General features: G+C 40.6%; 2 protein-coding genes and 1 long non-coding RNA gene across 4 annotated transcripts in view; 2 read left to right on the top strand and 1 right to left on the bottom strand.

Moving 5' to 3' along the window:
• cert1b (ceramide transporter 1b) overlaps positions 1 to 14,779 on the top strand; it is a 422,369-nt gene that overhangs the window by 162,509 nt on the left and 245,081 nt on the right. The window lies entirely within an intron of this gene.
• The window catches only part of LOC141379946 (uncharacterized), a 156,308-nt gene that overhangs the window by 9,306 nt on the left and 132,223 nt on the right, over positions 1 to 14,779 (bottom strand). The window lies entirely within an intron of this gene.
• On the top strand, positions 2,886 to 13,702 carry LOC103909401 (uncharacterized). Its single transcript, XM_068215954.2, has 6 exons — positions 2,886 to 2,994; positions 3,087 to 3,104; positions 5,984 to 6,008; positions 6,885 to 6,949; positions 11,589 to 11,854; positions 13,418 to 13,702. Exons 3-6 carry the CDS (start codon positions 5,994 to 5,996, stop codon positions 13,441 to 13,443), a joined length of 372 nt encoding a protein of 123 aa, XP_068072055.1. The 5' UTR covers positions 2,886 to 2,994; positions 3,087 to 3,104; positions 5,984 to 5,993; the 3' UTR covers positions 13,444 to 13,702.

Below are 14,779 nucleotides of genomic sequence, written 5' to 3'. Positions count from 1 at the left end.
ATGCTTGTGCAGTTGTGTCGAATAGTATGCACTTATGGGAGTTATATGGTACGTCTAAATTACTGTCTTTTGCAGACAGCAAGATATATGCTATAGGCTAAGTTAACCTTAGCATAGCTTCCCGTCACTTTTTATTAACTTGAAACTCCTCAAATACATTTGGGCACCATGAAAAAGAGTGAGACTGCTTCTGAGCCATTTGTTGGTCCTCCACCAGTCAAAAAAAAAACCTTCATGTTCTTTGTGGAAGAATTTTACAGTCAGTGGTGCTGCAGATAAATCAAAGTGATACTGTATAATGTGTGCAAAAGTGAAATCAGCAGAGGCAGAGATATTAAACATCTGTCAACATCTTCTATCCATAATCATTCATTTCTTTTCGGCTAAGTCCCTTTATCAATCTGGGGTTGCCACAGTGGAATGAACCACCAATTTATCCAGCATATGTTTTACGCAGTGGCTGCCCTTCCAGCTGCTACCCAGCACTGGGAAACATCCATACACTCTCTTTCACACACATACAATTATCACATGCACTAAAAGCATCCTCTCCTGATACTGTCTGTGAACCCCCCACAAGCATCAATCCCCTCAATCAGCACAGCTATGTTCTGCTAAATCCTCCACAAGCACCAAACCATCAACACAGCCACATTCTGCCCCAGCAAGTCAGTTTCAAACATAAAAACAAACAAAAAACAAACAAACTTTGTGTCTTTTTTGTGGCAGGCAAATGACAATAGCAGGGCTGTATCTTTTAGTATTATATAGAATAGTTTTGTTCTGCCAGATCCCCCAGGCAGGGTTTTATTTAGATTTATTTAGTTAATATTATAGTTTTTGGAATTCTGTCCATTGGAAAGAAGTTCTTTCAGAAGAAGAACAGTTTTTTGAAGTATTTTTTGTTTTTATTCTGTCTATTCAGTGTCCTTCAACAAGAACGGTGGTGGTGGGGTTCATAATATTCACAATTGTATTTTATTAGTTGTTGGTTTAACCATGGATGAGATAATGGCTTCTATGTTATTTTCTTTTCAATGACATTTCTTGTCACATGTTCAAAAACAACAACCATAGTTGCATGTCTATAATTTATATAATGGGTATAATTAAACAATACTTTCACTATAACGTAAATTAAAAGTGTAATAGAAAAAATATAAATTTTTACTCGAATACAAATACAAATACTTTTCCCCCCTCAACAAATACAAATACAGATACAAATGAGGCTGGGTACGAGACAGGCAAGACAAGGTCAATAATCAGTCCGGGTTGGCAACAGGGAAAGCAGGCAAGGAATAGAACGCTCAGTAGTGTTTGCAGGGGCAGAACAAGACTTTGCACTGAGGTGAGTGTGTGTGCTGCTTAAATGTGAGTGCGTGGTAATCAGGAGATGTGCTGCATGTTTGAGTGGCAATCAGTCTTTGGGTATGACGTAATGTTAGAAGTCCGGTGATGATGACCTCCGCTGGCCAGTGTGGGGAATGACTGGGACCGAGTCGGTGACATGATGCTTCTGATTGGTCTGACATTTTTGACAAACGAGAAAACATATCTCGTATCCCATCTTAAAAGCTCCAAAGGTAAATTGTAGAAGGGATACAGCTGTGGCTTCTCAGGCATGCTCTCATCAATATAGCATATATATATATATATATATATATATATATATATATATATATATATATATATATATATATATATATATATATATATATATATATATATATATATATATAATAAAAAAACACAAATTAAATGGTAATTTAATAAATAGAAAGAATTTTTCTTTTATTAGAATTTTTCTTTTATTTATTTATTTTATTTATACAAGGACAAGGACAATGTACAATAGACATGTAGTTTCTGGGCAGGAAGTTGTAACAAGTTTACCAATATTAAAAAAATAAAACATATAGTACAATTTAGACTTACAGTGCAATACTTGCATCATAGTCAATACAATGATATCAAATCAGTGGTTACATATTTGATTTTCTTTAGGCCAAACATTAAGGACAGTTTTAAATTATTATTTGATTTAACTATTATTTTAAGTGTTACTCTCTCTAATATGCTCAGTTTTTATTCCAAAAAAAAAACTGACCCTAAAGCTTAACACTGATCTGAAGAGATTTTGTTTTAGATTAAAAAACATTTATTATTACTGTCATTATTACTATTGATGTTATTATACTGTTGTGTATTTTGTGAATGTACATTTGTACACATGTTGTGAAAGACATTTTTGACAATGTTTACTAAAATAAGACCTGCTGTTTGTGTGTGTGTGTGCGTGTGCGTGTGCGTGTGCGTGTGCGTGTGCGTGTGTGTGCGTGTGCGTGCGTGTGCGTGCGTGCATGCGTGTGTGTGTGTTTTTAATGTGTTCCTGATCTGCACATTTTGATTGAATCTTTGTATTATTTCATCAGCTGTTCAAAAGTGACTCAAGCCAACTGTCCCAAACATTAAATATCAGCTCTGTAATATAAACTTTCTGCATATGATACAGAGCTCTGAGAAGTTTGTGTCATTCTGTGCTTTCACTTCTTGTTGTGTTGATTTTCAGTCATTGTATTTTCGGTTGACAGCTCTACATCTGCACACAGTTACGTAAGATGCAGGATTTCTGTCTAAATTAATCACAAATCAGATTTGGGTTTCTTTTTCTGGAGTATATTTTATTATTTTGTGTGTTTTAAATTTTAAGCTAATGATGAGCTGAGAGTCGGAGAGAAACAAGATGGCTCTGAGTCCAAAGTAACACTGTCTAAATGATCAGACGTTATGCATTATTTCTAATGGCTAAACAGTGAAGGTTAATGATTGTATTTTAAAAACAGCTTTCCTGTAAATGAGTTACTATGAAATACTTTCAGCTCAGATCAAACATGCACTCTTTTTGACAATATTTGTAACCATGTTTACTGTACAGCATGTGATTACATGTGTGTTGTTTTTTAGCGCAAAGTGAGGATTCGGATTCACACAGTAAGTAAAATGAGCCAAAATCACACTATTTTCATGAGGATTTGTAATACAGAACACTAACTTTTTCTTTGATATTATTTTCTTCTGTTTAGTCTTACTCCTAAGTAAAGGTAAGCATTTTATTATGTGAAGTTTTTTATTAAACCATTTTCTGAGTAAAAAAATCGTAATATGTGTATTTTGTACTATAACGACAATAACTGTTGAAGCTTTTATCCTGATGTAATATCACAAAGACTGTAAAAGCAGCAAATAGGTTATTTTAACAGGTATACAAAACTTAGCGTTTTGCTTAGTGTTTTTCTGTTAGTATGGGGTGCTGTTGTCTACATTAAGGGGGAAAAACATGATTTTAGCAAATGGCTGCAATATAACAAAGAGTAAAAAAAATTCAGAGGGTCTGAATACTTTTCATACTCACTGTATAAAATCTTGTGGCAGAATCAGTTTCTGGTTGACTGAATTTACAGTTGCATGAGTGGACAATGATATGTTTCTTATTTATGATTACTTTGATCTTTAAAGTGTATGTTACTGTAATGTTACAGACTGCCGTTATAGAGGTTCGATGCTGAATGTTATTGCAATACAGAATTGACTTTTTTTCATTTAAACCATATAGGCTACTGTTGGTTTGAAGATTTGTATTTATCTTTAAAGGTTTGACAAAATGAGTGATAATTTCAAGAATGGGGTATATGCACAGCGAGTGTTTTTTAGCCACAGATTAACTTGTGCTGAAATGTTAATGCGTAATATGATTCCTTTCAGGCACGTGCACACATAGGGCTCAACCTGTGCATTGCACATGCCCTTTTTAGTCTTGGATAGAAAGTGCCCTTCCAAAATGATCAAAAGTGCCCCCGCGACGCGGCACACCCTCGGTCCCGCCCTTCAGTAGGCGCGCGACAACACCGCTCTTCAGAACGCGCGCAACAACAACCAACCCCACCCACCCACCCCCCCCCCCACCCCCCCCCCTCCACCAATAATAGATTAGCATTACCAGATTTTCAGTTTTATTACTGGTCTGCAAATATCCGAAACATGCTATTCTGGTGCCTTTCTAATGCTGAACCTCCTGCTTGGTGTAGGATTGAGGAGGCTTCTTGTGGCACTCCCTCACTCACTTCTCTTTTGTGCCTACCCATGTCGTTCTCACCATTACAGTAGTCTAAAAATATTATGGTTAAAAATTGTCTTAAGATCTGGGTTCAGCTCAGACGTCACTTCAATTTACAGATCACACCTCTTCTATGCCCTGTCCACTCTAACCCTCTTTTTCCTCCCTCACTTAATGATAGGGCTTTTGTTATATGGGTGAAATGTGAAATTGTTTCTATCAAAGACACAAAAAAGTCACAACTTTTCAGATATTTTCAAATACGGGATTTTGTCCGTAAATGCTTTCCAGGTTTCCCTGCTATACCACCCTCTTGTTTCCTTTTTGGGAGTCTGCTTTAGATTAATTTTCAGCAAATACGCCTATTTATATTGATCGTTCTCCGTAATTGGCCTGTTTGGAATTCTTCCCTCAGACTGTGAGTTACCATTTTATTTTTTGAATTAATAGCTTTTCTGTCATTATTAGCTAGGCACTGCATTTTGTTGCAGTGCAAGTCTTCTCAAGCCCCATCCCATACTCAGTGGCTTAAAGATGCCTTAGAAAAAATTAAACATAATATTCGAGGTTCAGTGGTCAAATTTTCTAATATTTGGTTGCCATTCTTCAAGCATGTCACATCTCTGAGACTTGAGGCAATTACTGTGGAGTGAATGGTTGCCAATCTTGCATTTTTGTTTTGATCTGTGCCTCTCAGATAAGTATTAGTGCTGCATGCAACTCTTTCTAGACCAAAACCACAAGTTTAAAGAACGTGCCACCCCCCAGCCTATTAGTTTAATATATTTTCCCTTTTCTCTCGCTTTTATTTTTTTTATTTCTTTTCTTTTTTTTTAAATCTTTGTTTATTTTACTTAATACACCATGCTGTCAACCTCAACTTCTGGTACCGACCTGTTTATATGCTTAATTTGAAAAATGAATGCATATCATGTATTGTTTATGCACATCATATACTGTGTATCGCACAATATGAGGGTGAAGTGTGGTTTATTTTTATACTTTTAATCAATTTTGTACTGTTATATAATTGTTTCTATTTTAACTCTTATTGTCTTTTTTACTTTTGTTTGTTAACTGTCATAAAAATCCAATAAATCCATCTTAAATACTAATAGTACAGTGGTAAAATAAATTAGCATATTTTATAGACATGGTGCAAAACAATGCAATTTAATGCAGTGTGTTTTGTCTGATCTGATACCCACTTTATATCGTATATCAATCAGGCAGTGAAGATCTCTGATTTTTAATAAAATTAGATCTTAAACACAGCTATTTTATAATAGGATGACAGTTTAACAGAAGTGTTTGAGCTGGCTTACTTACTCCCAGGGCAGTTTTCATCAAAATTGATATTTAGCTGCACCATGTTGGTGTTGCTAACATCTCATTTTTATTAGGTGGGTCAATAGCCCAACACTCAACCCCCAACCTGGAGGACCAGGACATACACACATACACAACAAGCAATTTACTTATCCAATTCACCTAGCAAATGTGTTTGGACTGTGGGGGAAACTGGAGCACCCAGAGGAAACCCACACCAACACGGGGAGAACATGCAAACTCCACACAGAAATAACAACTGGCCCAGCCAGGACTCAAACCAGCGACCTTCTTGCTGTGAGGCCACAGTGCTAACCATTGAGTCACCGTGCTGCCCCCTTAAACTTGCTTACTGAAAATTAAAAGTTTATGTGCATATACTCTATTCAGAAAAAAAAAATAACTGTAATTATTTAAATGCACTGTTTTGTTTGTATCTGGTTTGTTTGGTATTTTATTATCATTAATTTTTAAAGTAAATTGACAATTAAAATGCCATCCAAAAACATTGAGCTGTCACTGTTTTTTATTTTGCAGGTAAAAAAATATGGGGGCATCGCAGGTGAGTCACATGGAATGGTTAATCTATTTTAAACTTCATACAGTTTGATATATTTATATGGTACAATAGTCATAAGAATGATCTTCGTTAGTAATTCACATGACACAACAGTTGTTTTATTATGATATATCTAATTCAGCTTTAGACAATTTGTTTGGCAGATGCTTCATGCTAGTGTAGTTTAAAGACAAGAAATATTTGTAAATATTTAATGTACCTTTAATTTGAAGTGTGAATTTATGTAAATCAAGTCTTATGATAGTTTTTTATTTTATTTAAAAAAGTAGTCCAATTTGCTGTGTGTGTGTGTGTGTGTGTGTGTGTGTGTGTGTGTGTGTGTGTGTGTGTGTGTGTGTGTGTGTGTGTGTGTGTGTGTCATTTATCTTGAGTATTACAAAATTGCTACTATGTACATGTCACTAGTACACTTATGGGTTCGCTTGCAGTACAAATGAAAATCCTCATTGTATTGCACTTAAATTGGTCTATGTTACACCTAAAGTACATTTAAAGTTTACTTTATTTTCTACTACAGCATAAGTTCGCCAATTTAGTCCCAAGGGGTATTCAGTATACTTACAAGTATATTACAAATAAATAGATGTTACTACGTGAAGTATTCTTGAAATAAACTTCTACATTACTTTGACTAAGTATACTTCATAAAAATGAACTTGAAGAACAGTATACTGCTTGTAAGGGCAGGCACAGGATCAGTAAAAAAATGTTCTCAAACCTACAAACAGAGGAAATTTTTACATTGGGTAAAAGCATGATTTTTAAAAAATGAATCAATGTAAATGTGAAATAATCTATCAGAAGAAAGTATAAAAACACTTCCAAAAATTTATCTGAAAAAATTATTTCTTTTCTCAGAGTGAACCTACAGAAGAGCAAAGGAAAGTAGAAGAACGGGAAAGAAGAAAGTGTCCTTGTAGCAGGTTTGTGCGCTCTTCCGGAGTGTCTGTTTAATCATGTTGGTTTGTTTTTGTTCTCCAGGTGTATCTGTTTTGATCACGTGTGATGACGGCATTCAGCTGGCTTGATGAGCCCGCCAGCTGAGGCTCATATTCGGGCCTATATATGGGCCATGTTTTCTGTGTGTCTTTGTCAGTTCGTTATGTGTGCTTATTGTGTGTTATTCTGTCTGTGGTTAGGATCTTAGGACTGTTTTCTGGACCCTATTTCCTGCCTGATTCCTGCCCGATCTCTCCTAGCACTAGCGCTACATTCATTCCTTGCTTTTTGTTTGACTGTGTCAATAAATATTATTTTTGTTAACTTGCACTTGGATTCACCTGAACATTCTTTTATACGTGACAAAACGAACTGACCTTCACCATGGATCCAGCGAGTGCATCACAGATTTCTGAGTTCCTCACAACCAGCCATGCCCGGATCGATTGCCAGGATGAAGCGTTGGCCACCACAGCACAGGCTATCCAGGCCCTGGTTGGTCAGGTTTCACTGCTGACTACTAAGGTACAACAGCTGGTTTCTGGAGCAGCTCAAGCGGATCCTTCACCAGCCCCGGAGGTGATGCCTGCGCCAGTGATTGCTAACGCTAGCCGCTCTGCTAAGCCTCGCCTTCCTCCTCCGACCTGCTCTGCTGGAAAGCCTCACTTGTGTCGGTCCTTCCTGGCCAAATGCTCCCTGTACATCACCCTGCAGCCATCCTTGTTTTCGTCTGAGCAGTCCAAGGTGGCGTTCGTAATCACCCTCTTGTCTGGAAGAGCAGCCCAATGGGGTACCACAGCATGGTAGAAAAAGCTACCATGTTGTTCAACCTTCGATCTTTTCTCCAAAGAACTCAAAAAGGTCTCTGGGAGAGAGGCCGCCCGAGTCCTTGCTGAGCTCCGCCAGGGGAATCGGAGCGTGGCGGACTATTCTATCGAGTTCCGCACGTTGGCTGCTGAAAGCAGCTGAAACGCGGAGGCTCAATGGGACATGTTTCTACATGGGCTTTCGGATCGGCTCCAGGATCGGGTGGCTTCCTGTCCCGTAAAAGACAACACCCATCAGTAGGTAAGAGGTTACTGATGGGTAAAATCAGTTTGGACAAATCTTCTGCGGCGGCCACATTACTACCTGTCACCATAACATGGGGTTCCGGAAGCCAGAACACCCACGCCCTTGTCGATTCAGGGGCAGAGGGAAATTTCATAGACTCCAGTTATGCTTTTAGTTTTAAACTTCCGGTTATAGCTCTGGCACAACCCATTGCAGTACGCGCACTCAGCGGACTTTGCCTTCCCACTATCACTCACTCTACTAAACTTATAAAACTGATCACGTCTGGAAATCATGTTGAAAACATTTCAATTTTTTTAACAGACTGTTCCAACACACCGGTGGTTTTAGATCATCCTTGGTTGATTCTCCATAAGCCTCATATTAACTGGGGTCTTAATATTATATTTTCGTGGAGTGAGAATTGTCATCAGTCTTGTCTTTCGTCTGCTCGTTTTGCTGTTTCTTGTTCTGTGTTTCAGGAGGAGCGCATGGACCTGTCAAAGGCAAGTTATACTCTCTTTCTATTCCTGAGAGGGAGGCCATGGGGAAATATATTTCTGATTCTCTAGTGGCCAAGATCATACGGCCCTCTTCTTCTCCGGCGGGGGCGGGGTTCTTTTCCGTGAAAAAGAAGGATGGGTCTCTTAGACCCTGCATTGACTATCGAGGGCTGAACAGCATCACGGTGAAGAATACGTATCCTCTGCCGCTGATGTCTTCAGTGTTCGAGCGTCTGCAGGGGGCTTCGTTTTTCACGAAATTAGATCTCCGTAACGCATATCATTTGGTTCGCATGAAGCAGGGCCATGAGTGGAAAACCGCGTTCCTTACCCCTAGGGGGCATTTTGAATATTGTGTTCTTCCGTTCAGGCTTTCTAATGCTCCTGCGGTTTTCCAAGCTCTCGTAAATGACGTGTTGCGAGACATGATAGATCAGTTTATTTATGTCTACCTGGATGACATTCTGATTTTTTCTCGTTCTCTCCAGGAACATGTGCAGCACGTCAGGCGAGTGCTTCAGCGGCTGCTAGAGAATGGGCTTTTTGTCAAGGCGGAGAAATGCGTGTTCCATGCACAGTCTGTTCCCTTTCTAGGACACATTGTGTCAGTCGAGGGGGTGCGCATGGATCCAGAGAAGGTTCAGGCTGTGGTAAATTGGCCAATTCCGGAGTCTCGTAAGGCCCTGGAGAGATTTCTGGGCTTCGCCAATTTTTACCGGCGTTTTATTCGCAATTTCAGCCAGCTCGCCGCCCCTCTGATGTCCTTAATCTCCTCCAAAACTCCCTTCAGGTGGTCGAGTGCAGCACAGGCTGCATTCTCCAAACTGAAGAGCCGCTTTGTTTCAGCTCCCATTTTAGTGACACCTGATCCCTCCCGGCAGTTTGTGGTGGAGGTTGACGTGTCAGAGGTGGGGGTGGGCGCTATCCTGTTCCAGCGCGCCGCCTCGGATAACAGAATTCATCCGTGCGCGTTTTTCTATCACCGATTATCTCCTGCAGAACGAAACTACGACATTGGTAATAGGGAGTTGCCTTTATCGTTTGGACCGATTATAAGAACCTCGAATACATCAGGTCCGCCAAACGACTCAGCTCCAGGCAGGCTCGGTGGGCATTATTTTTCGGACGTTTCGACTTTACCATCTCTTACCGGCTGGGTTCCAAAAACATCAAACCCGACGCGTTATCTCGTCTTTTTGATTCTCCCGAGCGCAATACGTCTCTTGAGCCCATCATTCCCCAGAGGATTTGTATTTCTGCAGTGACATGGGAGATCGAGAGCAGGGTTCGCACAGCCCTGGACGGGGTAACGCCCCCGGTCGGATGCCCATCTAGTCGATTGATGTGCCGGAGGGGATTCGGTCTGACGTCATTCGGTGGGGACATTCCTCCAAAGTGGCTTGTCATCCAGGGGTGAGTCGTACATTATTTTTAGTTAAACAGCAATTCTGGTGGCCAGCTATGGCACGGGACATACGCGAGTTTGTTTTGGCCTGTTCTGTTTGTGCTGTTTCTAAGACTTCTAATCGCCCTCCTGCTGGACTCCTTCAGCCGCTGTCAGTGCCTTCGAGACCCTGGTCGCACATTTCGCTAGATTTTGTCACAGGTCTCCCGCCATCTGGTGGCAATATGGCTATTTTGACCGTTGTGGACCGGTTCTCGAAGGCTACTCATTTTATTCCTCTGCCCAAATTACCCTCAGCCAGAGAGACAGCGGATGATGTCATTAATCACGTCTTTCGCATTCATGGCCTCCCGACGGATGTGGTTTCTGACAGGGGGCCTCAGTTTGTCTCTAAATTTTGGAGAGAATTTTGTCATTTATTGGGAGCGACTGTAAGTCTTTCTTCTGGTTTTCATCCTCAGAGTAATGGACAAACAGAAAGGGCCAACCAAGATCTCGAGCGCATGTTACGTTGTTTGGTTTCCCAGAATCCCTCCTCTTGGAGTCAGCAGCTCCCATGGGTGGAGTACGCAGACAATACATTACCAGTGTCGGCTACGGGCCTTTCTCCGTTTCAGTGTAGCTTAGGTTACCAGCCACCAGCTTTTCCCAGTCTGGAATCTGAAGTCGCGGTCCCCTCCGCCCACGCCTTTGTCCAGAGGTGTCGACGCACTTGGAGCAGGGCCAGACAGACCCTCCTCCAAGTGGGTGCGCACACCAAGGCTAAAGCCGATCGCCACCGGTCGAAGCCTCCAGTTTACGTCGTCGGTCAAAAAGTGTGGCTTTCAACTAAGAATATTCCCTTGCGTTCCGTATGTAATAAACTTGCACCTAAATTTATTGGCCCATTCACTGTCATCAAGATCATTAGTCCGGTGGCAGTCCGCCTTAAACTTCCTCCAGCGTACAGGAGAATACATCCCGTGTTTCATGTTTCTAAATTAAAGCCCGTTTTTCATACGGCGATTAACCCGCCCACTCCGGTCCCCCACCCCCCGCCGTCTCGTAGATGGGGAGACCATTTATTCGGTTAAGCGCATTCTGGACTCGAGACGGAGGGGGCGAGGATTTCAGTACTTGGTGGACTGGGAAGGTTACGGTGCGGAGGAGAGAACTTGGGTGCATATTGGACATATTGGATCACTCTCTTATCGATGATTACAATCGCCAGGTAAGCGCTTCTGGGAGCACCAGGAGGTGCTCTTGAGAGAGGGGTAATGTCATGGTTGCAGGTTTGTGCGCTCTTCCGGAGTGTCTGTTTGATCATGTTGGTTTGTTTTTGTTCTCCAGGTGTATCTGTTTTGATCACGTGTGATGACGGCACTCAGCTGGCTTGATGAGCCCACCAGCTGAGGCTCATATTCGGGCCTATATATGGGCCACGTTTTCTGTGTGTCTTTGTCAGTTCGTTACGTGTGCTTATTGTGTGTTATTCTGTCTGTGGTTAGGATCTTAGGATTTTATTGTGTGTTTTCTGGACTCTGTTTCCTGCCTGATTCCTGCCCGATCTCTCCTAGCACTAGCACTACATTCATTCCTTGCTTTTTGTTTGACTGTGTCAATAAATATTATTTTTGTTAACTTGCACTTGGATTCACCTGAACATTCTTTTATACGTGACAGAGAGAGAGAACTGGACACAAGAGAGAGAAACCTGGACATTAGAGAGAGAGAACTGGACACAAGAAAGAGAAACCTGGACATTAGAGAGAGAGAACTGGACACAAGAGAGAGAAACCTGGACATTAGAGAGAGAGAACTGGACACAAGAGAGAGAAACCTGGACATTAGAGAGAGAGAACTGGACACAAGAAAGAGAGAACTGGACACAAGAGAGCAAGAACTGTTTGGAAGAAAAAGGTGTAACAGTAAAGAAGAGCCCCCCAACAGTAAGAATTTTTTCTTAAATGCACATTTCATTTAATGTGATGACAGCATCATGACAGCATTATTCAAAGGATACACCCAACTTAGCTTTCATTTCTAAGGCCATTCCACCCAAATAGAAATAAGAAAACAGAAATAAGATGAATGTTGTTTTCACATCATTACAGTACCATTAAACTAAAACCAGGTACACCCAGTAGACCCATTATTGCAGGAGTGTCAAACTCAGTTCTTGGAGGGCTGCAGCCCTGCAGAGTTTAGTTCCAACATACAGTGTTCCAGTGATTTAAAGACAAAATCAAGTCATGTAGTGTGAACTAGGCTTAGGCAGGGCTGAATACTTGTATGGGAGATCACATGGGAATACTAGGTTGCTGTTGGAAGTGGTATTAGTGAGGCCAGCAGGGGGTGCTAAACTTGTAGTCTGTGTGAGTCCTAATGCCCCAGTATAGTGAAGGGAACACTATACTGGCAGCAGTGGTGGAAAGAGTACTGAAAAATCTGACTCAAGTAAAAGTACCATTACTTGCCTCAAAATGTAGTGCAAGTAGAGTAAAGGTATCTGTTGTAAATATTACTCAAAGTGTCAGTAAAAAGTAGACCTTTTTAATGTTCTCAAGAGTAGTGAGTAGTGAGTATTACGCTGTAAAAGCTGATGCAAATGTTTATTTGTGCATGTGTGTAAACAACATTCTGTAATGCATTTAGTTATTGCCCAGCAGGCACACAACAACATAATTGCAACGTCTAATGACGTTGATATTTGGTTGATTTTAGGTTGTTGGAAAGTGACCAAAATTCAACGTTGAGCCAACATCTTAAACCAAAGTCATATTGACGTCAGATACTGACATTTATTCATCAGGTATGGCAACCAAAATCCAACATCTGATAGACGTCATAGTGGTAACGTCCACACAACGTCAAGCTGTAACACCATTAGACGTTGATATTTGGTTGATTTTTCTTTGGACATTATGTCAGACTGAAGTTGAGTTCTGATGTCAATCCGATTTTTATTTCTTCATCAATTTGACGTCATGTTGATGTCTTGTGCCTGCTCGGAGTTTAACGTCATTTCGGTCATCATACAGTAAACATCGTCATTTTCTCATCAGTGACATGCTTTTAAAGCAGGGTTGTCAAACGTACGTAAAATGAGTTTGACACCCGTGATCTAAACCTGTGGTCGTTGCATGTAAAGATTGTGGACTCTTCTTCTTGGACACTTTTATTGCTTCCAAACAGTTTACGCAATTATAATACGCCCATGTCATGAGTTCATTATGAGGCGATAGACAAGAAAAAAAGTAGTGACTGCAGGTTGAAAGAAAATAGTGGAGTAAAAGTACAGATACTGCACTAAAAATGTACAGCACAAAAATGTCTGCCATTGCATCATCCAGGTAGATGCTGCACACTGGTGGTGGTTGATGAGATTGCCCACAAAATCTGTAACATTGTTTGAGTTAATGAACCCCAACCCTGCTAATATAACTGATAATTCTTAAAAAAGATATTACACCTAAAACCCAATGCACTTGTCTTTCTGTCTTTTTCATTAGTGTCTGGAGTCTCCAAACGATTTTAATTCAGAACTCTAGAAGGAAGTGAGTTGTCGGATTTCCAGAAAGGCTGAGAACAACTGATTAATGGATTCATCATCTTATATAAACTTGAAGAGTTTTATGACGGCCCTGCAACCCTTATAATGGTTGACTGCTTTGTGTCGTGGAACGATCTTCCCATTTCCACATGTACTGTTGGTATCCTTTAAAGGGGAACGGAAAACTCTTTTCTATGAGCACTTGTTTTAATTTTTTTTTATAAAAAATATATATATAGAATAATAATAATATGAATATACATATAGATGTGTGTGTGTGTGTGTGTGTGTGTGTGTGTGTGTGTGTGTGTGTGTGTGTGTGTGTGTGTGTGTGTGTGTGTGAATATATGTAGGTGGCTGCCTTTGGCAGCAGAATAGTGAACGAACCCCCCAGTCTTCACTTTCATCCGCTACAGCCACCCCTCCCTCATTGTCTATACTTTCATCCACGAACCGGTCACTTTCGGGTTGAGGGCGTCATGATTGCCATTTACTTAGAGCGCCAGTTCAGTTTTCTCCAGCCCTGTGCGTGTTTAACATGCAAAGAAATTTGGATAAGACCAGGACATGCTTTTAGAATGAAAGTTTCATTTGTAGTATTTAGACTTTAAGTGCAGTTCAGCAGTTCACTCTCATTCAGCATATTTTCATTCAGGATGTTTAATGGAATTTGATACTGCATGGCGAACAGAAAGAAAAACCTCCACATTTCGGGACTCGCATGGTCCTTTAAAGGTAATCAAAAAATCACTGCTTACTTGGTTGACTCTTGATCAGTATTATCTTAATCATAAAAGCGGAGTATTGGTATCCATGTGAATGTATTATAGTTAAAGTGGCAGATAAAGTCGCAAGCTGTCGAAGACAGCCCTATTCTCTGCTTTTAAGCTACTTCCATGAGCCCTCACATTCCATAAGTTTGACGCGTTTCCTCACTTACACGTAACTTTTGTAAAGCGTCTGCTTCACGTTGCTGGACTCTTTGCTTGTAAAATACAGCCAGACTTTAGAACGCTTAGTTTAACCAAATTAGATGAACGCAATTGTGCGTGATGATGAGTCTGAAGGGAGTCGTTCATTGGGTGCCCTCTACTGCGCGCATTAGCCCCTTTCACACATACAGACCTTTCCGGAAAATTGCCGGCAATTTTCCGGAAAGGTTGTATGTGTGAACAGGTCCTTTTTGAAAATACCGGTAAATTCGTTCTGGCTATTTTCCGGAAAGAGAAGTTGTAACATTACCGGTAATTTGCCGGAATGCTGCGCTGTGTGAATGCAGAAGGAAGATTGCCGTAATAAGCGCGTGCACGTCTAGAACGTG

This window comes from Danio rerio, chromosome 21 (genome assembly GCF_049306965.1).
Source record: "Danio rerio strain Tuebingen ecotype United States chromosome 21, GRCz12tu, whole genome shotgun sequence".
In the NCBI taxonomy this organism is placed as follows: Eukaryota; Metazoa; Chordata; class Actinopteri; order Cypriniformes; family Danionidae; genus Danio; species Danio rerio.
The sequence above is the reverse complement of the archived record's forward strand: the minus strand, read 5'-3'. Positions and strand labels throughout refer to the sequence as shown.

What these genes read in the sequence shown, in the direction of transcription:
- LOC103909401 (XM_068215954.2), top strand. An exon ending in AGAAAGTGTCCTTGTAGCAG is followed by an intron (nt 6,950 to 11,588) that starts GTTTGTGCGCTC and finishes TATACGTGACAG; the next exon opens with AGAGAGAGAACTGGACACAA. An exon ending in TAAAGAAGAGCCCCCCAACA is followed by an intron (nt 11,855 to 13,417) that starts GTAAGAATTTTT and finishes CTTTTTCATTAG; the next exon opens with TGTCTGGAGTCTCCAAACGA.